At 40.4% G+C, this 26998-nt stretch overlaps 1 protein-coding gene across 4 annotated transcripts in view; it reads left to right on the top strand.

Moving 5' to 3' along the window:
* The window catches only part of LOC149257136 (DUF21 domain-containing protein At2g14520-like), a 478430-nt gene extending 463454 nt beyond the window's left edge, over positions 1–14976 (top strand). For all 4 annotated transcript variants that reach the window (XM_089413642.1, XM_089413638.1, XM_089413641.1 and 1 more), the window contains one exon: positions 14558–14976. In XM_089413642.1, coding sequence (XP_089269768.1) covers positions 14558–14593 — 36 coding nt within the window. In that variant the 3' untranslated portion in view covers positions 14594–14976. The remainder of the gene's footprint in view (positions 1–14557) is intronic.
* The last annotated feature ends 12022 nt before the right edge of the window (positions 14977–26998 follow it).

Below are 26998 nucleotides of genomic sequence, written 5' to 3'. Positions count from 1 at the left end.
ATCTTTCGAGAGTGTGAGGCAAGAAGACGCAGAGCAGGAAGAAACAACGCAGAAGCAGGTTGACGCAAAAAGAGGCAGTGCAGAGGCAAGTTGACGTTGGGACTACGTGGGCAGTTTGACGTTGGGCCAGTGTGCGAAAATTGATGTAGAGGGACGCAGAAGGACTTAGAGGGAAGAGGAGTACTTCTCCTAGATCAGAGATTTTTCAGGAAGCATTTGTAAATTTTCTCACTTCTGTTTTGTTGGTTGTAACTTGTACATGAGATTTTGCTGAAGAATAATAAAGAAACCCTTATTTGCTGCACTAGTTTTCCCACATTGGGTTTTTCCGGGGATGATTGTCCAAAAACAACTGTCATTGTGATTGTATTTGTGCCAATGTTTTTCTTTGCATTTACTTTCTGCAGTATTTTAATTGTGAAGGCTGTAGTAGAATATATTTCGATATTTTCCGTAAGAACACTGTGAATAACATCTTTCTGAGATAATAAGTAGAAGAAATAATATTAATCACTGCAGTTGGATTTCTGTTTAGAAATTCTCCCAGTATCTAGCATGTGCTTGAGTATCTTCCTTCGAAGGTTGGGTTACCGATCCCTTGATGTGATCCATGACCTCATTTTCAATAAGATTTTGATTTGTCCTTTTCTTCCATGCAAGGTAATTTATAGACCCAACCAATTTATTGCTTTCCTTGCAAAAAGACATTTTGATATTATCAAATAGAGTCATAGACTTACTTGAGTGATTGATGAGGGAGAGCTTGATTCACGATCTTTCTTAAATGTTCTAGATTTCCTTCTTTCTTGAAGAGCTTCTACTTCTTTGATGATGTATAAGTGATGATCTCTGAAGTGCTTCTAGGGTTTTCGATCTTCCTTCTTGAAGATGACTTCAATATAGTAGATGTAGATCTAGGGTTTCGGATTGATGAAGATCTAGATTTCTTTCTTGGAGTACTTTGACTTGCTTTGATCCTTCTTTAAAGTTTGTCTCTTGTGTGCTCACTTGCCTTGACTGCCCTTTCTTGTCTTCAACACCTAAGCTCTGATACCATGTTGAGAAATCTAGGGCATTCAATAAATAACAATTTCTCTTCTTGATAATTGCTTGTGATGCTCTTTTTCTTCTTAATCTTATAATCAATTCTTTGTTAGCTTATTAATGTGTTCTTTCATCAAGACAATTACCAATATGCAATAACAAAAGAGACAAGTGACACAGTATATAGGCTTCTCTAGCTAGGGCCAAAACCTCTCACCTCTTGAGAGGAAAACCCGATCAAAATTCTTCTTCTAGATCTTCAATTGATAAGTACCAAGACCATTACACAGACCCTTGACTCTAGTATCCTTCCAAGAACCTTGTCACCAACCTTGATACTCTGCCTCTTCCTTCGTTCTGCCTTTCTCACATTGCTTTCCTCGACTTCTTCTAGAGAAACTCGGTCTCTATCCTTCTTACTGCTTCTCCTCGACTTCCCTAGAGAATCTCAGTCTCTAGGTCTTTACTTCGACCTCCCAGAAGGGTCTTCGTCTAGCTGTCCTAACTTCACATTTCTCAGAAGATTCTATTGGCCAAAGTTCGCACTTCCCTAGAAGATTCTGCTGCCTAGAATAAATTCCTTTGTCCCAGAAGATTGTGCTGCCTAGAAGAAACTTCACTGTCTCAAAAGAAATCCTTCTTGTCTTTGTAGGTTTTAACGCCGTACAGAAATTACCTGCATACGAATTTTAAAACACAAAAAATAAGCAATGCGAGAGCATAACACATTAAACACATATACAGAGATTTTCCCCTGGATCTCAAAACTGGGACTACCAACTTCATTTTTCATTATGTTCCTTTCAATGTTACAATACATATTTATACATGCCGAAGCATCCAATACCATGGACCGAAAACCATCGCGTCCAAAGCCATGTGCGAAAACCCATAGTTTTCAAAACCGGCCTTGCTAACCAGTTACTGGTCTAACCGGCCGGTTAGCAGGCCCACCAGTCGAAACCAGCCAAAAAACCTGGTCAGGAGGGGCAATTCTCCTTTTTCTGCAAAAAACCGGTCCTAACTGGCAGGTTTAGGACAGAACCGGCCCGTTTGATACAAACCGGCCGGTTCCATCCTAAACCCGCTGGTTAGGAGGGACGCCCACCATCAACTGAAAAAGCGACTTTTTGACTATGTTTTAGGGGTTTTGGAGGGAAACTAAGGGTGCTTTCCCTCCAAAAATACCCTCCCCAAGCCTTTAAGAGGTCCTTCTCCCTCTCATTTGTCTCACCCATCTCATTTGGAGTGTTTGTGAGTTTGCTTGGGAGCTTGGAGAGTGTTGAGTTTTTGCTGGAGTAGTGGAACAACAAAGTTCAAGCTAAGTAGTAGTCATCATGCCTCCAAAAGCCAGAGATACTGCATGGGCTCATTGTGATATGATTGATGACAAAATGATCTGCAAATATTGCCAAAAATCCATTCAAGGAGGGGGTATTAACAGGTTCAAGCAACACTTGGCTGGGATAGCAGGCCATGTAAAGCCATGTGGAGCACCAAATGAAATAATGGGGCATATTAGGGTAGAATACCTTAAGAAGTTTGAGACTCAAGTCGTTGAACCAATAGAGAAGTTTGTGACTGCAAAGTTTGGGAGTCGAGACTCAACCAACTGAGTTTGATTATGATGACTCATGACTCATGAGAATTTTCAAGTGATAATGTTGATCACTATTATAGTATTATCATATATATAGTCTTGAGTCTTGTAGTAGGCCACTAGCCCCATAGTTTGTAGGCTTTGTTTTTGCACTCTAGAGGCCATTGGGAGCCTCATTGCTTATGTATTTTGTCGATGATATGTATTGCACTCGGTGCCATTTTGATATATTCACCTTTACATGGTATATAAATGAGCATTTTTTGCATATTTTGTCTCTATTGGCTTGGAATCACGGTTTTAAATCTTAAAAATAGTCTTTTTCATTAAAAATTAATTATTTAATGTATTTTTCTAAAACTGGTTAGTTTAGACCAAACCAGTGCCGGTTAGACCGGTTCCGGTCGGTAAACCAGTTCATTAGGTGGACCGGTCCGGTCACCGGTTCCGGTTTTAAAAGCACTGCGAAAACCATGCACAAAACCATAGGTAGGTCTGCCCAACCTAATATAGAGTCCCAAAAAAATTTCCCCGGGGCGCTGCCCTGGACCCTGTTGATCCAAGTGCCTCCATAGACACACAGGACAAAAAGGGCTTATGAAAGATCAAAAATCAAAGTGATCAGAATGCTTTCAAACCATGACTAGAGCATAGATCTTGTTGTCCTGATCATAACTATGCTAACGGTTCGTCAATGCAAGCTTTTATGAGGGAGAACAAGCCAGTCAAAGTTTCGGTCAAAGTTGGATTGTGGGCCAGGTTTAAGTGTCCTACAATTTGACCAACCTTGGGGCATGAAACCTAGGTCCTGAAAGTGGGTGAATTTGTTGGATCGTTAATTTGTCTAATATACTCTATATTAGACAAATTCAAAAAAATGTGTTTTATTTTGATAAAAATAAAAGAAAAATATTATAAAATGGGTGGCGGGCCATGACCCTCGCCACCCCCATTGGAACCCAGAACCAACTTCATATCAAAATTGGGTCAATGAGCCATCACCCCTGCCGACCCCCCCTCCAACTACCACATAACAAACATTTAAAAAAAAGGACCGACGGGCCATGACCCCCGTTGGTCCAAACCACACAACCGTTAAACATTTTATGTTTGCGATGGGAGGGCCACCTCCGGTGGACCCGACCCACACCCCCTGAACCACACCATCATATACGCTCAATTAATGCGGGGTTGGCGGGGATTGAACCCGCCCGGCCCACGTGGGATTGAACCACCTCCAAAAAAATTAACGTGCCAACAAACCTTAAATGCGCCAACCGTTCCCCCCCATTTAATACCATGTGTTGTGGGAGGTTATGGGGCGGGCCGCTCAATGCGGACCCGACCCCCAAAAAAAAAATACATGCGGTTGTTTAAAAACGAAATATGTTTTAATGTGGAGGGGTCGAGGTTTGACCACCCGACCTCCTCCTTACAATTCAAGTTCTTTATCAATCCGCCCAACCGTCCACATTGAAATATTCGCCCACCAAAAACATTATATAAACCCTCATTTGCTCAGTGCACGGAGGCCAAGGCATGACACAGAAATCGAGGTATAATATTTTTTAATTGTTTTTCAGGTGGAAGCATGATTTGGGAAAAACACAGGGGGAACCATGACTAAACGAAATTCTCAGGAGGGTGAAATTTTTGCAGTGTCCAAATTGGACAAATTTTATGTCGATCTTACACCTTTCAGCGACACGAACTTGGTGGCACAGTCAGTCTTCTGATCTGAGCAACAGATCTTGCTATGATTCGGAGGAAGGAATATTTAAGGAATCTAGGGGAATCTAAAAGATTCCTTAAGCGCCAAATTTTCACTTTCTGAGAATTCAGAAATTTGATAGTTGATTTTACCCTATTCGACGCCACAAATCTGATGGTGCATTCAGATTTTCCATTTGACCATTCTATTTTTCGGTCACTTTTCAAAGTGGAGTACAGGTGTCAGCATTCAACGAGTGAGCAGTCCTTCCATGAGATTCGACACCGCAAGATTGATGGTATGGCTAGCTTCAGCAGTTTGACATCTTTTTCCTCAGATGGCCCCCAGGATCTGAGGTATATGTAGTATGTTCATGTACTTCTTTTCGCTATGCGATGCATTGTGTTGCATAGATCCTTGTTTGATGTTTGATGTGGGATCTTGTTTTCTTACGTGTGTCATGATTCCTGCTGGATGTGACATGGAATCATTTGTGGGATGTACTTGTTGTCATGATTCGTCATGTTTTTGTTTGAGATCCCTTGTTGTTATGTTGATGGGATACTCATGTGTCATCAATGTATGTTTGCATTGAGATCCCTTTTATGCCATGTTGGCGGGATGCTCATTATCATCAAGCATGAGTTTATGTCATACTGATAAGAGTGTTGGAAATAATACTGAGAGGGGGGGTGAATCAGTATTATCAGATTAATAAAACCTTTTCAATTTCCTACTCAGAAACATATACGCGACTTCTGTTAAGTGAACCAGCGTGTACACGCGACTGTGTCTAAAGCAACTAGCGTATATGCAGATATCTTATGATTCAGTTAATCTTATCTTCAGTAAATCCATCAGAACATTATTAAGCAATTTAGGAGTAAACAGGTGCAGTATAACAGAACAGAATCATCACACAAGAGCCACACACATGAACACCATGATATAAGGTGGAAACCCAATGTGGGTGAAAACCACCTGCTGCAATTCGTCTCTTTCTTTCTTTAATGAGAAACTTCTTTTACAATATACTGGTGCAGTCCTTTACCAGTATGCAGGCTACAACCTGCAGAGGGCTACAACCCTCTCTTTCGTTTTCCAACTACTTTTGGAAGGGAGCTACAACCCCCTCAGCTCTTGTACTAGCTGATCCATTTACTAGTACGTAGGTGCTGACCCTACAACCTTCAGGGACCACGTTTCATCAATTTTCAGACTGGATCCAAGAGTACAAAGCAAACATTACCGCAATACAATCATCAACTTATACTTGCATCATAATTCATTAAACAACCCAATACCGAATCACTGAAACCCTGTCATCAAGAACACAGAACCCAAACCAGAATCTAGAACTCTGCAACAACCACCAGAATCAGCAACAACCTGAAATATCAACCCTTATCATGCATACGCTACTTCACTGTACCAAAACCGCGTGTATACGCGCTTTCTCCAAAGGCAACCCGCGTGCAGATCTAGAAATGATTACTTCTGCCTTTGCTGTCAGATCCGACCCTTACCAAGCGTCCCGAACAGATAACCAACAATACCAGATCCTCTCACTGCGTCAGCCACACACAATCCATGCTCCTTTGCCTAGTGATCTTCTCCTTATATAGCTTTAGGCCTTGTTCAATACCAAGAGCCAAAACCATAGAAACACAATACCATCAACTTCAATACTAGGGATCGACACGCCCGTCGAGACACAATGGTCCGAAACCATAGGCACAACTTCCAAGGACTAACCGCCATGGACCAAAGGTACGTTTCCACATACACGCGCTTTTGCTGAAGCAAACCTGCGTGTACACGCTGATTCTCCTTGCTGAACCTGCGTATATCTCTTTCTTGTCCTGCTGTACTGAGATCTGTCTTCTAGTTAAGTTGTCATCACCTGTACCAGTCTCTGAGCACCTGTACCAACCTTCTGAGTGAGTTGCCATCAAGGACAACACTTGAATCATAATGCCAACAATCTCCCCCTTTGGACTTGATGGCAACCACCACACCAAGTCACTCTCCCCCTTTGACATCAAGGGCAAAGGGTGGACCAAGATATTCTCTTCCTTGGTATACCTTCTGCTGACCATACTGCTGTCCATACTCCCCCTGAGTATATGCTGAAATCTCCAAATGTGCTCCCCCTTTGTGTATGCCAAAGTGTACCAATCTATCCATCCTGCTCTTGCTGAAATGTGCTGTTCATGCTCCCCTTGACTGTAGGCAAGATCTGTAAAAGATGTTCTACAAGAAGAACAAAGACTTATACATCATAGAAGACCTTCCTATCACCAAAAGACTCAACATACATTCATCACCCAACCTAGTGGGGATATCCCAATATTTACTCATTCACCTAACCATGTGAAGATACATGATAATACATGAACATTTCATCATTCATCCCAGGCATAGTGGGGAAACCAACATAGGCCGTTACATGACCTTGACATCATAAAAGAGATACATGACATAGTGATGAAATATCTAGACCAAGACTTATGAAAGCCACCAACAGCATCATGATCTGTACCATCAGCCTGCAATACCATTCCTAAACAGTAAGATGTATCATTTAGCTTCATAGACTTTATCAACACCTTCTAACCATAATGCCAACAATGCATTATTCGAAGAATATTCTCCCCCTGAGTGTAAGCCAACCATGTCTGAACCATTTCCTGAGTCTGTTCTGCTCCCCCTGAGCCTGAGCCAACCATGACTGAACCTGGGTCTGTTCTGCTGCCCTTTCTTCATATACGCGACTTTGCAGCCTGTAACTCGCGTATATACGCGACTTGTCTTCAGTCTATCAGCGTATGCAGGATGGAATACTGAATTTCATCACTTTCAGATTCCCCTGTGTCTGTTATGTCAGCTGTCTGAGTTATCCCACACCTTTCTGTCTCTGTCTTCTTCAATTCCTGCAACTGTGATGATGTATGGTCCCCTTGTCTTGAATTTTGAAATCTGCTTCTGCATTCCCTTGCTTTATGCCCATAGTTGTTGCATGTATAGCACCTTATATTTTTCATGTTCCTTCTATCACACTCAAATGCTTTGTGTCCATATGCATTACAGGCAAAGCAATACCCTCTGAAATACCTGGGATGAGATGATCTTTCTTGAACCATTCTACTTCTGCATCTGGCTGCAACATGTCCAAGATTATGACATACATAACATTCAACTTTATTCAGCGGAGGAAATAATCGTCTATCACGTTCATAGTTAGGAGTAAAGGATCTTCCTTGAGGAATTTCTTTTCTTGGTTGTTCCTTGAGCATTTCAGATTTCTCATTAGAGTTTCTTGTCTCACCTTGTGAACTAGATTCACCTTCAACATATTCATGAAAACCAAGACCAGTCTTGATAGCAGGAGATCTTTGACTATTAAGAATATCATCCAAGACTTTAGAACTATCTTGAAATCGTAAAAGCTTATCCTTTTCTTCTAGTTTACCTTTCAAGATATTTACCTCAACTTGATGTTGTTCTTCCTTTTTCAGATACTGCTTCCTTAGGTCTTCTTCAACTTTTCTCCCTTCTTCTACTTGTCGCTTTAGTTTGATCACTTCATGTTCTTGATCTTCAAGATCTTCTTTTAGAGAGAGGATCTTTGATTCAAGTCTCTGAATAGTTGTGCTCTGATCTTTTGCTATATCCTGCAATTTCTCCCTTACCCTGGTTTCCGTTTCCAATAGTTCTTTTAATTTGGCAGCTTCTTCAGTTTCTGCATTCTTCTCTTCATGTGCCATGAGACTTTTAATATCCTCGCTATCATTGGATGAAGCATTCTTCTTCTTGTGCGCCATGAGACTTCTAATATCTTCACTATCATTAAATGAACTTTTAATATGGGAATAATAGCTTCTACCATCTTGTTCATATATCCTTTCTTTGTTATGAGGACATCTAGCAGCATAGTGACCAACTCTACCACATAGAAAACATTTGAAAGGCAGCTTATCTTTGAACCGTCCAGTTCCACGTTCAAGATTCTTGACAAAATTTACCTCATCTTCTTCCTCTGACACTTCGAATGCGGCCTCTGGTGGTACCTCTAGTCGCATTTCAAAAGCAGTTAGGATCCCGTGAAGCTGTGACATGGTAAGTTTTCGCACATTCTCCTTTTCTTCTACGGCAGATACTTTAGAATCAAATTTAGTAGACAGAGATCTCAAAACCTTTTGAACTAAGACAACTTCCTCAAATTCTTCACCCAGATCCCTCATACAATTCACAATCTCATCCATACGCAGGAAATAATTAGCTACGCTTTCATTACTTCGCATCTTAAGAGTTTCATACCGGATTCTGAGAGTTTGAAGCTTCGCTATTTTTACCAGATCATCTCCTTCGTAGCTTGTAACGATTTTGTCCCATATTTCCTTAGCTGATTTGAGATGCATGATCTTCATAAATTCTGATTGAGTCAAAGTACCCAATAGGACATTAACTACTTTGGCATTGAGCTCATATTGCTTTTTCTCTGCTGGATCTGTAGGAGTTGCTGATGGGAATTTGTATCCTCCTTCTATGAGTCCCCAAACTTCTGCTCCAAGAGACTGTAAATATGCAGTGGTTCTTATCTTCCAGTGAGTAAAATTGTTCCCGTCAAAGACTGGTGGCCTGATGTGTGCCTCTCTTTCTGGATTAGCCATTTTGATGGATCTTTTCCTTCAAGCGATCAAGCTTCCTCTGAAGGACCTGCTCTGATACCAATTGTTGGAAATAATACTGAGAGGGGGGGTGAATCAGTATTATCAGATTAATAAAACCTTTTCAATTTCCTACTCAGAAACATATACGCGACTTCTGTTAAGTGAACCAGCGTGTACACGCGACTGTGTCTAAAGCAACTAGCGTATATGCAAATATCTTATGATTCAGTTAATCTTATCTTCAGTAAATCCATCAGAACATTATTAAGCAATTTAGGAGTAAACAGGTGCAGTATAACAGAACAGAATCATCACACAAGAGCCACACACATGAACACCATGATATAAGGTGGAAACCCAATGTGGGTGAAAACCACCTGCTGCAATTCGTCTCTTTCTTTCTTTAATGAGAAACTTCTTTTACAATATACTGGTGCAGTCCTTTACCAGTATGCAGGCTACAACCTGCAGAGGGCTACAACCCTCTCTTTCGTTTTCCAACTACTTTTGGAAGGGAGCTACAACCCCCTCAGCTCTTGTACTAGCTGATCCATTTACTAGTACGTAGGTGCTGACCCTACAACCTTCAGGGACCACGTTTCATCAATTTTCAGACTGGATCCAAGAGTACAAAGCAAACATTACCGCAATACAATCATCAACTTATACTTGCATCATAATTCATTAAACAACCCAATACCGAATCACTGAAACCCTGTCATCAAGAACACAGAACCCAAACCAGAATCTAGAACTCTGCAACAACCACCAGAATCAGCAACAACCTGAAATATCAACCCTTATCATGCATACGCTACTTCACTGTACCAAAACCGCGTGTATACGCGCTTTCTCCAAAGGCAACCCGCGTGCAGATCTAGAAATGATTACTTCTGCCTTTGCTGTCAGATCCGACCCTTACCAAGCGTCCCGAACAGATAACCAACAATACCAGATCCTCTCACTGCGTCAGCCACACACAATCCATGCTCCTTTGCCTAGTGATCTTCTCCTTATATAGCTTTAGGCCTTGTTCAATACCAAGAGCCAAAACCATAGAAACACAATACCATCAACTTCAATACTAGGGATCGACACGCCCGTCGAGACACAATGGTCCGAAACCATAGGCACAACTTCCAAGGACTAACCGCCATGGACCAAAGGTACGTTTCCACATACACGCGCTTTTGCTGAAGCAAACCTGCGTGTACACGCTGATTCTCCTTGCTGAACCTGCGTATATCTCTTTCTTGTCCTGCTGTACTGAGATCTGTCTTCTAGTTAAGTTGTCATCACCTGTACCAGTCTCTGAGCACCTGTACCAACCTTCTGAGTGAGTTGCCATCAAGGACAACACTTGAATCATAATGCCAACAAAGAGTTCTTTTTGACTGAGAGTTCTTGTAGCGGAACATCTCTTGGAGCCACTCCTGCGTGAGGGCATTTTCCTTGTATGATAGTGACGTCACCTCCTATGGACATCATCACTATTGACAGCACTTGATGCAGCGATCTACACCATCTTGACACCGGGGCCCGGAGACGTAGCCCCTCCTAGACGAACTCCATTATCAACGTCTTGAGTTTTATGTTGTTAATGATTGTCATGTTCCTTTTTCGTTATAGCATGCATATATGTTCAATTATGCTATTTTAAATGCAATTTTAATCACATCACGAAAGCAAAAGATCTTGATTAAATCCAGGAGTTGAGTCAACTCAGATCACCCTTACAGGGGGGCTAACCGCCCCCCTCAAACCCCTGTGACCCCCTCGCTGCGCAACGAAGGGGGTGCTTTGCCCCCCCTTTAACCCCCCGGTTAACTACGTAGGCTAGTCGTGGAAAGAATATAACACAATCCAACAATCTTCGTATAGCCCAGAAGAAACTTCACTTTTCTTTCTTTCTTTCTTTTGTACTCATCTTTCAACTCCTTCTTCACGCTTCCTTTTTATCCTATCTTCACACTTCTTATCTCAAGTAAGTCGAGTTTCTTGTCTTCAAATGGAGGACGAGTTAGGCTATATATACAGCTCCTTTTGCCCCGTAGGCCGACTTGATCTAGCAGCTTCCTTACTGTTTGTATGCCGACTTGAAGAGTTTGGTGATGAGTTCTTGGAGGATACTTTACATAGATAATATTAACCTTTTACAAAGTATAACATGACTTCATTTACACGAAAATGACTTACATTTTATGACTAGATGACAAATACATCCTAAAGACTCTCAATTGGAGTCTTGACTCAAAAACAAAAACCCTTGCTCATGAAACCCATGAAGCAAGTCAGTAAAATAATTTTATTTTTCTTTATTTACATCTTATTTCATAAAATCATATTTAAAGACTGAACCTAGCTACACTTTTCAATAGGACATGTGCCTCTACTTTAGTGGGGCTTGTCGAGATCCTCCATGACTAGAGGATACCATGTATAGCTGAGGCAGTCTTCCAATGGATATACGACCTTCAGACATTGTATTGGCACATTACCGAGGGTGCGGATGGCAAACTTAGGGGTGATGATTGGCTGGAGCGGGACAAATCGGCATACTCGGAGTCTGTTGTGCTTATCAAATATTTGTTTATTAAAAACATTTAGGGATTGGTTGCTTGGCATGTGGGGTTCCCAGCGGATATCGATACTACACGGTGGAAGGTGGCAGGAATTGGAAGTGATGGGATTTCAATATGGCTTTGGGTTCTAGGGATCCATTGGGGCAATAGACCACTATGGGAGGACCATAGAGATGATAGTGATAGGGAAACACCTCCCTTAGGATGACAATGTGAGGATCATCAAGATTCTCACTATGAGCCAAGGAGGGTCTTCTTCCCTATTGTCTTAGCAGAACATTGGGCATGGATTGGTAGATTACAACCTTGTTAGGATGCCCAGGAAGGATGGACTTCCTCATAGTAGAGTTGTTCCTTGTTGGGTTGGTAACGGAGTATTACTGGAGTGGATGACCCAACAGGAGCATGAGAAGGTTGTAGTTATCACCAAACTGGCACAGGGATCCCATAGTGGTCTCACTTCAAGGGTAGCATGGGGCCATGGTGCTACACGGCAGAGTAGTTGGATCACAGACTTGGTAGAGAGGGTCCCCACAAGGGAAAGACATCCAAGTATTCTATTGGGTCTTAGTTTGGTAGCAGGTATGACACGTCCCAGGGACTTCCCAAGATGGGATAACTCTTCACATGGGTGGCCTTATGACCAGTGGAATGTGCTTGGCCCCAATAGATATGAGGATACGGTATGAGTACTATGGGAAATCGGCCGTAGTTAGAGTGGCGTAGTCTCAACATGGTGGTATCCTTTTGACATTAGCATGGGACCCCAGTATCATAGGGCTTGGCAGTTTGGCTACCTTTAGGGACGAGTTGGTCTCTACAGGGGGAGGTCATGCAGATCTTCCATTGGGTTTCAGTTCTACGGAGAGTATTTCATCCCGTAGTGATTTGCTAATGACTCAGTGGCACATTTGCGACCCTGGTATTGTTTGCAGTGATAGTTGAGTAAGTAGAGAGAGAGCGCTTGTTAGAGCATTTGCTTGAGGACAAGCAATTTTTGGCAGAAGGGATTATAATATCCCCAATTTTGATTTTTCCATTTGCGGAAGTCACGAAGATTCTGTGGGTGGTGCTAAGCATAGCACAATAATCAGTTTTTCCAATTCGGACATTGGAGGTAATCTTAGCAATGGGAGGCAATTTTGGAGCAAGGAGGTGTGGGAAAGTGGGACCCACATATTCAAGAGGCAAATTCGCACTTATGAGAAGGAGAGAGGAAAAGGGGTGCAAGGTAGTGGAGGATGGGGACCATAAGAGGAGTGCGAGTTAGTGGAGAGTGGGGATCCCCAAAGGAAGAGAGGCCAGCAAATATAAGGAAGGAAGACCTTCATTTTTCATCTTTTGTTACTTTAACTTCTGAATTGAGTTCTCTTGGGGTTGTTTAGCACCAGAGCCAAGTGTTGTTGAGCACAAGGCGTTTTAGGCGAAATTTCAGCCCCTTCTTCAGAGAACTTCGAGTGTCTCCCTAGTTGTGTAGTTGGGAAGTCTATTTCCAGGCTTCCACAAAGCTACACATGCAGTAGATTTCTTGTTGAGCTCATTTCTTGGGCATGGAGGCTCAAGTAGAGAGGGAGAAAACGCAATTTTGGGTGAGGAGATTGTGGAGCAGAAATTTAGGAAGAGAATCATTTGTCTGAAAGAGAGATTCCAAGGGAAATTTTGCAGGAAATATGGATCAGAATTGAGCGTCGAAATTCTTCTTTTCAGCTGCTGGTACGTGGAGGGAGATTGCACAGGCATTTGTGGAGTTGTGAAGTGAGCTGAAGAGAAGTGAGAAAAGGGGTTATTTGGAGGAGTTTTCCGTGGGTTTTAAAGGATTTTAGTAGTGGGAGAGAGGGCTACTTCAGCACTTCAGTTTCTGATTTGTGCTCAGTTCAGATAGGCATTTTGGCTATGCGCACTTGTTGGAGGACATTTTATTTTGTGATTCTGCCCAAACTCTTTCTGGGTTTTTGTGAGCTTGGTGAGGGGAGTCCGGGGTTAATTTCGCAGAATTTTCTGGGCAGTATTTCTGGTAGAAATCAATGTTCCAGTCAGCGGCTAGCAGTGAAAATTGTTGAAGGGCGCAGTTCATTGTGGGACCATTTCCACCACTTAGATATGTGAGATATTTCTGGGTTTGGTTGAGCTTATTGAGGAGAGGTGACAGCTAAAATTTTCAGATTTTTTTAGCACATCTGAGGGGTGAATCCCTATTTACTTCCAGCTGCAGTGGCAGTAACTTTTGATGGAGTCATTCCAACACTTGGGCATCACAATTCCAACTTGGGTTTTGCTTTAGCTTGCTGTAGCAAGCCCAAGTTCCTCTTTTCATACTCAATTGTACTTTATTTTGCTCAGAAATAAATGAAATGGCTCAAAGTTTTGGTGCATTTCCTCTCGTGTTTTGATTTAGTGTGTATGTGATTGAATTTCCTAGTTGTGGTTATAGTGCATGTCTATGTTATTCACTTAATATTTCCATTACGAGTTTTACATCTTATCATATCAATCTACTTCTATTGTGTAAACAGTGTTGAGAATATCTATCAATATGAACAAAGTAATTACAGTCCATACCTGATTTATTCTTTCTTAGAAGCTGTTGGGTTGAGTGATAGTAGTTTAAACTGAAGTGTGAGATTGATCTACTTCTATTGTGTAAACAGTGTTGAAAATATCTATCAATATGAACAAAGTAATTACAGTCCATACCTGATTTATTCTTTGTTAGAAGCTGTTGGGTTGAGTGATAGTAGTTTAAACTGAAGTGTGAGATTGTTCTCAAGGCGTCTTGCACTTCATTATATAATAAGGAAGTTGACTGCAATTTTAAATGGGTTTTTATTCCTCAAATATTTGAATTCAATAGAAGTTTCCATAGAATATTTAATGTATTTGGTTTTCAAAAGAAGCACGTGCATAGCACCTGAAATGGTAGCCTAACTTAAGTTTCTATCTTGACCAGGGGCCACGTGTTCCATACGAGAAGCTCAAGAAATGAAACGATACAGATCATTAACAAAGGGCATTGAGTTGGTACATGTTGAGCTTAGTCTTCACACTCTGAACGCAGCTCAGCTCCGTGTTTTAATCAAAAATATATTAAACAGACCATGAAATGTCTTTGGAAACATTCAGTACTTTACTCATTATGCACAACGTTATTCTCTAGAAGTTATTGTACAGATAAATGGACAGTTACCAAAAATTCAAAGAGTTCTGTTTTTTAATCTTTAGTGAGGCGAAAGAGAAGAAGATCGGTATTTCCTCAGGTCCTGTTATGCTTAAATAATTTTGTTCAATTATTGCCCACAAGTGAACTACAGGTTCAGTTTCCGATTATTATTGGTTAGAAATTGTAATTCATATATGATCAGCTTCCAATCTCTGATGTATCAAGAAATGTTTGCCTATCTTCAAAGAGAAAAGGAAAAGTGAAATAAAATTTCTTTGGGTTAAAATAAGCAAGAGAAATTCTATCTTCCTTTCCATTATGTGTAGCAGTTGTTCCACATGCTAATGATTTGTTGATTGTAAAGAATTTATTTTACGATGTTGACCAGCCTATTTGATATTTGTGGAAATGATTGACCAAACCTTGGTTTAAATGTTGACACTAGTATCCATAGTCTATGTATCTAATCCAATATAGCATGCAGATTCAATGCTTTTTTTTAATGGTGAAATACAAATATGAAGTGTTCAAGGATGGGAAAGAAGGTAGATATTCATGTTGCCGTTGTCACCTAAATTTAGGAATAAATGATTATAGGTTGGTCCTAGGGGTTTATTCATTTGTCTAGTTTGTAGTTTCCTATCTATTTCTTTGTTTTGGTATTTTTTATTATTTTATATAATGTTAATTTATTGAAATAAACATGCAGCTCTAGGCTGTATGAAAACTGTTAGGTTCATTACATATTACTGCAATTTGATTATTTGCTATTATTATGTCGAAAGTGATTTTTAAATGGGTGGCTCTATTGCACGTTTTCATCATTTTTCGAGGGCCTCTTGAAACCGATCGCCTATTCAATATTTGCAACCACTTGAAACTCACCCTGTGTTATCCAAAAACCATCTCGTATCCACCTTATTGTGTGTTATCCCTCATGTTAGACATGAGTGATAAAGACAACTTTGTGGGGGCACACAATTCTTTGCTTAAGGATGGCTGAGCAAGGTGGCGTTCTCAATTTCTTTTCATGGTAATCATCCTTATTGATGATTAGTTGCTAGCATTGATGATTGGTTACCTTCCTAGGTGTTATGATGTGATACTTAGAGATAATGCTTACACACTGTGTTTGGAATTGGTTTGAGATTTGTAGGAGGTAGTCAAGCGATTTTCTCAACTCCTATCTCTAAGGTTATAAGTAGTTGGATCTATGTTCAACTATATAATTTTATTGTAATTGAATGCAAACATACAATAGAGAATAGTTTTTGTGTGTAATCTTTGTGCAATGTCTGCTCCTCAACTTTCTTTGTTGGTATTAGAGCTTGTATGGACCTCACTCCCTCAAGGAAGGGCCTAGGAAAATTGTAGAGATTTGAAGTCTTATACTCTGTAAATAGATTGATATAGACCCTTTGAGAGTACATCCTTTAGCTCTCTATGCGAGTGATTTCTAATTTCTACTATGTGCTCATTAAATTTAAGTAGAGTGGTATGTTGTTTGTCCATATGACATGAAGGTTTCTGGTATTTCGTGAAGACTGTATTGCGGGTCAAGCCCTTAAAATGTCTATGGAGAGTGTGGACTTGGGCCTATCTAACAAACTGTATTGGGCCACGACAGATTTTTGTTTTACTTTGACAAAGTGAGCTCGGAGATAAAGAAGTTGATTTCCATGAGTTGCAAGAACGAGATTGGTAATGCATGAAGACTTCCTGCCAATGAAGTAGTGAATGATGCGCATCAATAGACAAATTTTGGGTTGAGATGGCGATGACTCCTCTCATGTTGTCGATGTGCCTGCGACTGATGACAAAAACTATGCATTCACACCAAGCATGACCAGGGAATACTTTGGCATCTTCAACATGAACAAAGAGGCTCATAGGTTGTTGCTTTGTCCTCTATGTATTGCTTCACCAGGGATCGATGTTGGAATTGTTTGTCTGAGACTATAATGACATAAATGCCTTCATAGTGTTGTCTCATTGCCCTTTGATTAACGTATATTCTTGCTTGGAATCAATTATATCTTAAAAATTGTTCAGGCATTAGTTACTGCATCCATTGCAATGAGTGTCTACCAATAAGCATCACAGAAATTTCTTCAATGGATCCATTCAGTGTTTGGCAATATAGAGTGCTCTTCGATGCTTGGATGTGCAATATTAGCATAAACTACATAACCAGTGTTTAGAGACCACGTGGATATGTGCTTTGTGGAACATGGAGCTCATAGAATGGCGCAAGCATTGAAATGTGTGAATTTTGATAATGGAAATCCTTTGTCCGTGAGAAATGAATTATGTTTTAAATTTGGAGTTTGTATAATGGACACATTAAGTCTGGTCAACTTAATATGGGAGTGTGATCTTGTTAGATTTGACCACTCTAACAATTGTCTCATGAAGAAGAGAAACTCCAAGATAAAGTTTGAACCAAGATGAAACGAACAACTAAGGAGGGATGAGGAGACTTGTTTCTACTCGGATGATAGTAAATTGTATCATGATTATTGGTTTTGTTTTGTTGGTTAAGTAGTTTTCCTTTAATTCTGTTTGTAAATTAAAAGTGCAAAACTTCTCAAACTTTTGTGAAATAACTATCAATCATTATGATATCCATGTGTGTGAGACAAGTTATTGTTGTGTGTGTGGAAAGGATTGGTGGTTCTTAAGCTAGAAGTCTCGGTTTCTTGAATATCAATTCTTATGTGTTTAAGAGGTCAAGTTGTTTGATCAACTTCTGAACACATTCAGTATCCAAAGCGCCTTCCTAGCAAATGACGGATATCTGAAATAAAAATATCCGATACATGGTGGTAGGGCCATAGAGTGGTTCATTACTTCACACATTTTATCACTGAAGCCCCAACGAGTCGAGCATGTCAATATTGTCTATCTTGCAAGATTCATCGTCAGAGGTAATTAGTTTTAAATGGAGGTCAAGTGGTAGCTCGAAGATTGTGTGTTATGAAACTATCTCACAAAAAGATAGATCAACGACTTAGAAATCATCCTCTTCGAGGGGGCAACCTCCTTTACATTACACAGATGAACAATTCTTGGATGAGACAAATGACAAGACCTCCTTTCTATATATAGGAGTCTAAGGGGTCATAATATAATCAGAGCCGACATAATAATAATGTAAGGGCACAATAATATCAATATGGGGATTACATGGGCACAACAATATAATAAGGGTTGGTACTAATAACAATAAGGGGTTACACTAGTAGTATAGGGACCTAACATTGTGGTGGCAAAGGAGCGGTGTCTACAAGATTACAAAGTGGATGTGAGTGTTGATGAAGACTAGTGAGACAAAGATCATTCTTGTTGTTGTAATGTGTGTTTTCAATATTTGTCATGTAAGCAGTAAGGGAGGGACTTAGATATAATGCTTACATGTTGGGTTTGGAATTGGTTTGAGATTTGTAGTAGTTAGTTGAGAGATTTTCTTAACTCCTATCTCTAAGGTTAAAAGTAATTGGATCTAAGTTCAACTATATAATTGTATTGTAATTGAATGCAAGTGTGCAATAGAGAATAGTTTTTGTGTGTATCTTTGTGCAATGTTTGCTCCTCGACTTTCTGTTAAGTTATGGTATGGTCTGTGCTTAGAGCAGTTTACTTATCTTTCTTTTTATTATCCACAGATTAGCAATCACATGTACATTAAGTAAAGTGCAGATAGAACATTAAACGATTGACAGAAAACAAGCCAAGACAGGAGACACAAGATGTGGCGGCTAGCCAGGGACAAACCCCAATATGGGGAAACCCTTTGATGAAATCTTCTTTTATCTTCAATAATTCAGTAGAGAGAAATAGTAAAAAACTTTGATTTACATTAGCGGCAACAAACCTTGGATCAACCCTAAACTAAGCAATCAATATCTTGCAAATCGACTGTTGGATCGCCTTGATTTCTTTACCAAAAAATGAGGCCTTCCAAAGAGATTCAGGTTCACCTACTGTGCAGTCCAAAGAGAGAGAGAATGATGGTCAACGTTGGTCAAACTTCCAATCTGCAGCTGTAGCCCTAAAATCTACGTCCTTCCTTCCACACATGTGAGAGAAGAGTCTTTTCTGCGTAGGAGAGCGAAGAGACTCTTTTCTGCGTAGGAGAGAGAGAGATGTGATGAGAGTGAAGTGTGCAAATGAGGAGAATACTCCTTGTATTTATATGCAAAACGTTGGGGTTGAATAGATGCCACTGTTGGGCTTCTGAGCCTACATAAGTTGTTGGCCGACTTTGACAATTAGTCCATAGTTAAAATAAATTCATATCTCCATAAATACTTATCGGAATCAGATGATCTTCAGATCAATCCTACACCTCTCGATGAGAGGAATCTAATAAAAATATCATCATCCATGAATAAGATGACCCACATGAAGTTTGGCCCTAGTTGCCAATTTTAACACCGCTCTCAACTAGGGAGAACTTCATCTGCAAGCTATTGAACCATCACTGTTGTCCATCCATCAGATGCATTGCCCTGTATGGCTTGACCCTTCTTGCTCGGTTCTGCTCTGCTTTGCTTTGCTCAGTTCTGCTCTGCTTTGCTTGAATTATGAAGAAGAAGAAATGATCGATGATGTATCATACCATCCTCCACTAACCCGAAGTCAGTCTCAGAGTGTGTACAACTCTCACTGGTCCCAGAGTAGTCTCATTGATCCCAGATCAATGAAGGTCATCCTAGCATAGGGAGTACGGTAGATACAACGATGTGTCCATCGGTACTACTATGGTCCCTATTCTCTTTTCCCTGCTCATTAATAAGATCCATGAGTCCCAAACTGCATGGGTAGGATGCCTTGACAGGAGAGCGAATCATCTTGTCCCACAAGAGAGTGAATCATCTTCTCCATAGGAGAGCGAATCATCTTCTCCATAGGAGAGCGAATCATCTTGTCCATAGGAGAGCAAATCATCATGTCCCACAAAAGAGCGAATCATCTTGTCCATAGGAGAGTGAATCATCCTGTCCATGGGAGAGCGAATCATCCTATCCCACAGGAGAGCGAATCATCTTGTCCACAGGAGAGCGAATCATAAAGTCCCTAGTTGCCATGGAGAACACATCATCCAGGCCCACAAGAGAACTAATCATCCTGTTCCATAGTTGCCACGGGTGTCATAAGGGAAGGTTGAACCTTTTACCTTGTACCAAGTGCACCAACAGGGGATGGTGAGTCACCCTGTGGTCATATGTCGCTCCAAGAAATACCCCGCACCCCCCTGGAGCTCCCAGAGCTCAATACATCATACTTGACCCTCATTAGAGGGTATCTGAACGACACCAAGTCGTTCTCGGAAAGTCGGGAATTTGAACTTTCCTAGGGGCTTTGTCAAAATGTTAGCGACCTATTCATTTGTACTGATATGTTGGAACCTTATTGCTCCTCGCTGCACCATATCTCAAATATAGTGATACCTGATATCGATATGCTTGGAGCGATCATGAAATACGAGATTTTCTGATAAACGGATCCCGCTCTAGTTGTCACATAGAATCACGATGGTATCCAATGTAAATCCAAATAGCTCACTGAAGAGCTTTCACAATTAGACTGCCTCACAGGAGGCCATGCTAGCAACGATATACTCTGCCTCAGTGGTGCTCAAAGCCCCCGACTTCTGCTTCTTGCTCATCTAGGATATTGAAGTAGATCCCAAGGAGAAACAACACCTGGAAGTGCTCTTACGGTCCACCACACTGCCTGCCCAATCAACATCAGTATATCCAAGTAGTCTCACATCTCCGGCAGTGTATCTTAACCCATAAGTAGTTATGCCACGAAGATATCTCAACAGATTTTTGGCACCAATCCAATGTATGTGGTGAGGTTCAACCATATGTTTACTCAACATCTTGACTGCAAAGCATATGTCTGGACGAGAGTTCACCAAGAACATTAATGCTCTGACGAGTTGACGATACTCAGTGGCATTTCGTAAAACAGGTTCAACAACACCACTGCTTAACTTTTTGAAGTCAAGCTCCATCGGAGTAGTTACGGGCTTGCAATCCACCATACCGAATCTTTCCAATATCTTGACCACATATTTTCCTTGAGATAGGAAAATTTCCCCTGGCTTCTGCCAAACTTCGAGTCTTAGGAAATAGTGCATTAGTCTTAGGTCCTTCATTTCAAATTCAGAACCCAACTCCCTCTTCCATTTGTGAATGAGAGGGTCTGCACCTGTTAGAAAGAGGTCGTCAACATACAGCACCAGTATGAGAGGTTTGTCATCTTCAACCTTGAAGTAAAGGTTGGGATCGACTTCACTCCTAGTGAATCCCAACTTTATCAAGTAGCAATCGATCCTCTCATACCATGCTCAGGGTGCTTGTTTCAGCCCATAGAGGGCCTTCTTCAACCTGCACACATGAGATTTTTTATCATAAATCTTCAAATCCTTCGGGTTGCTCCACGTAGACCTCTTCTTTGATTGAACCATGCAAGAACACGGTCTTAACATCCATTTGATGTAGTTTCCATCCTTGTGAAGCCTTAAGGGCTATGATCGAGCGGATGGTGGTATATTTGGCAAAAGGTGCAAATATCTCGTCATAGTCTATACCTTCCTTCTGGGAGAAGCCACAAGCGACAAAACAAACCTTATACTTTTTCGTACTCCCATTAGCTGCATGCTTTATCTTGTAAAGCCATTTAGAAGTGACAATTGTCTTGTCCAGGGGTCTAGGAACCACTTCCCAGACATCATTCTTCATAATAGACTCATATTCCTTGGTCATAGCATCCTTCAATACTTGATGCTTGACAACATTTGAGAATGATGAAGGCTCATTTTGAATGATTGTGCTCATGATGGTCAGGTATCCCTGATACCTGTTTGGTTTCTTACTTTCACAGAAGGTTCCTCGGGGTGCAGCGTGTCCTTCAGCATCATCAAGTGTTGCCCTAAGCCATGAAGGCCTCTATCTAGAAGAGGAAGGCTCAGGTGGAGGAGGATCAATAGGATCCATGGGTTCTTCCACATTGGGCATTGTTTCATCATCTTTTTCTTTCAGTTCCCTGATGTCAGCTTCTTGAGAGCTCCTCACCGTAGGAAGATTGTTCACCTTGTTGAGAGCCATATCTTCGTCAAAGGTGACATCATGACTAATCACGACTTCCCTTTGACCGACTACATAGATTCTATAGCCTTTAGTATTTTCACTATAGCCCACGAAGATTCATTTCTTTCCAGATGCAGCCAATTTGTTCATTTTCTCTTTCGGCACATGAAAATATACAGGGCTTCCAAAAATTCTAAAATGAGATACGTCAGGTTTCTTATCGGTGAACATTTCTTCGGGAGTCTTGGAACCCCATGCTTGATGGGGCCATCGGTTTTGTACATATATGGCGGTGTTTGCAGCTTCAGCCCATAGAAACTTCGGAAGTCTTTGATCATGGAGCATAGCACAGACAACTACCACAATCGTACGGTTCTTCCTTTCCGCCACACCATTCTGTTCAGGAGTGTATGGTGTAGTAATCTCCCTTTTAATGCCAACCTCTTTACAAAAGTCATGAAACTCATTAGATTCATATTCAGTCCCATTATCAGTGTTTAAGATCTTGATCTTCTTTTCAGTTTGATTCTCGATCAAGGCTTTGAATTGTCGAAACCAAGGGAACACTTCATCCTTGTTTTTCAAGAAGTATATCCAAGTCTTGCGAGAATAGTCATCTGTAAAAGTGAGCTAATATGAATATCCTCCCGAGTTCACAAGCATCATACCAGATATGTCTGAGTGAACTAACTACAATATATCGGAGGTCTTGCTTTGGCTTGAGGGGAATGGTCCCCTTTTTAGCTTTCCTTCAGCACATCTGAGACAAACACCTTCCTACTCTAATCTGAACTCGGGCATCTCGGTCACCATTTTTCTTACATCAGGTAGAGCATTATAATGAAGGTGAGAAAACCTCCGATGCCATAGTTCGGACTGAAGAGACGTGTCACAAGACATGACACCTAGCGGACTTACACCGATCTGATATAATGAATCAACTCGAAACCCAAGAGTGAAGGCATTTTTAATATTGTTTTTCCATGCACGTACCTTGCCATCGTTGAAAGCCACCTTGTAGCCTTTGTTTTCCATTGCTGAAATGGACACCAGGTTCTTTTTGAGATCAGGTACAGATAATACATCCTGTAGGGGGATTGTATTACCTTGATTCAATTTAAGAGAGACGTTGCCTACACCTTTCACGGGATATTTCATATTATTTCCAAGTTGGTTTCTTTCTCTATCAGATTAATGAGAACTTTGTAACCAGTGAAGTGCCTTGAGGCACCATTATCAATAAGCCAATTTCCCAACGAGTCTGGAGGAGCAGAGGTAGATAGAGCAGCTGGTAGATAATATTCATCCTGCTTATTGTCAACAGTGTTAGATTCATACTTGGAATTTCTTGCCTTCTTGAATGGTTGTCCTCTTCCTTGATTTACAACACTCTTTTTACCTCGGCCATTTGACATGCCATTTCTTTGATTGCCTTGAGAGGGATTTTGATCATAATCCCAGTGTGAGTTCCTTTTATCAGGACACTCCCTTGCATAATGACCTGGTTTATTGCAATGATAACATCGTACTTTTCCACCCTTTGGTCCAGTCTTCCTTTTGGAATGGTTTCTTATTTTAGCATGAGAAGAAAAGGCACCGGGATGACCTTTAAGTGCGGGCATTTCCTGTTCTTCCATCCTTGCTTCTTCTTGAATGCACCTTGCCATTAATTCCTCAAATCTAGGAATTACATTATTGTTGAGGAGAGTAGTCCTGAATACATACCATTCAGATGGTAGTCCTCCAAGAGTTGTGAGTGCCATTTCCCTGTTAAGAATTACTTCTCCAATAGATAGGAGATCATTCTTGATCTCGGTGATTTTTAAGAAATATGCTTGCATATTTTTATCTTTACCCTTCTTAATTTCCTTCAGCTTATTTCTAAGAAACAAAACTTGATTTGTATCATTAACTTGAAATAAATTCACTAGTCTATCGTAGATTTCCTTGGAGGTGTTCAACTCAGAAGCATAGGCCACCAAGCGCTTGTCGATAGAGTCCCAGATGATTTTCTTTGCTTTGACTTCTCTAGATTTTCATTTGTTCCTGGCAGCAGCGGGTGCATTTGATGGAGGCTCAACAATATTGCCTCTCACATGGTCCAACACTCCCTGATCTTCTAAAGTCAGATCGAGAGACATCTTCCATCCGTGATAGTCAGACTTCTCACGGAGCTTGTCTTCGGTAGGGAAGAGTGTTGAGGACCTCATAGTTCTTTTAGGATAGCCTTGCCAATCTTCTCTTTGGTGATTGCTCTTGCTCGTGCTCGGGCTTTGTCTTCACCTCAGCTCTGATACCATGTTAAGTTATGGTATGTTCTATGCTTAGAGCAATTTACTTATATTTCTTTTTATTATCCACAGATTAGCAATCACATATACATTAAGTAAAGTGCAGATAGAACATTAAACGATCAACAAAAAACAAGCCAAGACAAAAGACACAAGATGTGGCGGCTAGCCAGGGACAAACCCCAATATGGGGAAACCCTTTGATCAAATCTTCTTTTATCTTCAATAATTCAGTAGAGAGAAATAGTACAAAAATATGATTTACATCGGCGGCAACAAACCCTGGATCAACCCTAAAATAGGGTAGTCAATATCTTGCAAACCGACCGTCGGATCGCCTTGATTCCTTTACCAAAAAATGCGGCCTTCCAAAGAGAGTCAGGTTCACCTACTACGCAGTCCAGAGAGAGAGAGAATGATGGTCAACATTGGTCAAACTTCTAATCTGCAGTTGCAGCCCTAAAATCTGCGTTGTTCCTTCCACACATGTGAGAGAAGAGTCCTTTCCGCGCAAGAGAGAGAAGAGACTCTTTTTTGCGTAGGAGAGAGAGAGATGTAATGAAAGTGAAGTGTGCAAATGAGGAGAATACTCCTTGTATTTATATGCAAAACATTGGGGTTGAATAGATGCAACTGTTGGGCTTCTGAGCCTACATAAGTTGTTGGCCGACATTGACAATTAGTCCATAATCAAAATAAATTCATATCTCCATAAATACTTATTGGAATTGAATGATCTTTAGATCAATCCTACATCTATCGATGAGAGGAATCTAATAAAAATATCATCATCCATGAATAAGATGACCCACATGAATTTTGGCCCTAGTTGCCAATTTTAACACTTTCTTTGTGTGATGTCCATGGATCAGTTTGTTTAATGGTGCTATCACCTTGCCAGATAGTTCCATACACATTTTACTGAATAATACTTAGCCATTTCATTGTTGGATTTTATCGCTAATTTATAAGAGTAGGGCAAGAGGAGATAAATTGCAAATCATAATCATATATTAGGATGGGGATAGGGAAAAATATCCAAACTATATATAATATATGATTTGCATATTTCGCCCCACATTTTCATCTTCTTCCTCATCCTCGCATAAGCCATATATCATTTTTATATTATCTTTTCCCACCTACACCCTTGAATGAATGCATTATATTGCTAACATGATACTCAATAAAAACTTATATTAAACGATAAAAAGAGAAAAAATGAAAGTATCACCCCTTCTATCATCCCATATAAGGGGCCACACCTTTTATCATTATTCATAGTTAAGAGACAATTATAAAATCATGAACTGAAAGTGGCAATTGATGTCATCCTAAATTATTCAAGTTGGGCTATTGTATTAACCACAATACTTATATGCCTTAGTTATATTTGAAGCGGCAATACCCTTTCCTTGACTTATGTACCAAATCAAAGCTTAAGTTATGGTGACCACGTGTGCTTGTAGATGGGCTCGACGTCTTATAACACACCACTGTAATCATGTGGTTGATACTTGGAAGTTGGATGTGGATTCGTTGTATCATATAACGGTCGCCCTCATCAACCAAACAAAGAGACAACCATACATAAAACCATGAGCACGATCATGTTAGAGTGAATTGTAAGGCTTGAGAAAATCCCAATTCACGGCCTTCATAGTCACGAATTAACACATTTAATTCAAAGCACACTTGCAGAGCGAAAAAGAGCAAAAACTAAGAAGTCTGAAACAAATTGCTTTCCGGTTAATGCTTGGTTTGACGATGAATGCGAAAAGGCAAGGAGGATGTGGAAAGAGTCAAACAAGGATAACATAAAGCTCAAAGATTACAAGCATATATTAATAAAGAAAAAGGTTGATTTCATGGTTGGGAAAATAATCCCAAATTATTTTGGAAGGAGCTCCAACCAAGAAAGATGCAAACTGAAAATAGTATTACAACTTCTAAATGGTTTGACTATGCAAGACAACTCTATGAGCGAGATCCCAAGGTTGACCCTCCCCCCTTGGTAAAGAGATGGGTATCAAGAAGTTGGGTGTTGGAAGAGCAAAAGACTTAGCTAAACTCCAAGCAAAGTATCTAAAGTGGGGCTCAAAGATTCTTGCACCTCACATTACAAAATTTTTCAACAGCATCATACAACAGGGGTTCCCCATAGATTGGACAACTAATCTGGCAATGCCTCTTGTCAAGAGTGGTGACGTCAATAATCCCTCCAATTTTTTTTATTTTCTTTTGCAAAGTTATTTGGAAGCATGCTAGAAAATAAATTCAGCAAGTGGGTAGAGGAAAGAGATAAGCGTGCTAAAGGGCAAGCAGGTTTTATACCTAAACATTCCATAGTTGATCATCGTATAATTTTAAGGCACATCATCGAAAAAGTTTTGGAGAAAAATGAAGAAGTCTTTTGTTGCTTTGTAGATTTCAAAAAATCATTTGACAAAGTTCCTAGAGATAAGCTTTGACACAAAATGGGGGAACTTGGGGTTCCTAAACATCTTAGAGCAGTTGTGCATAGGTTGTATCAAGAGGTGAAAGTCAAAATTGGAACTTTAGGAGGCATTTCTGAAACTTTTAGAAGCGATATCGGGGTCAAACAAAGTTGCCCACTGCCTCTTACCCTTTTTGGTTTATATATCAACAAGCTTGAGGAGTGGTTAAATTCACAAGGGGGTGATGGTATCTATTTGGGCAAGTTTGTTATAAGGCTTCTTTTCTATGCAGATGACCTTATTCTGATTGTTAAATCTACTCTTGGTTTGCTAGAGCACTTATTATCCCTTGAGAACTTTTGTAGACGGGTGGGGATGCAAGTCAATATTAGCAAAACG

The sequence above is a fragment of the Pinus tabuliformis genome, chromosome 6 (genome assembly GCF_031772625.1).
Source record: "Pinus tabuliformis cultivar Carrire ecotype Pingquan chromosome 6, CPIR1, whole genome shotgun sequence".
NCBI lineage: Eukaryota > Viridiplantae > Streptophyta > Pinopsida > Pinales > Pinaceae > Pinus > Pinus tabuliformis.
Note: the sequence above shows the minus strand (reverse complement) of the source record. Positions and strands in the feature narration are given on the sequence as shown.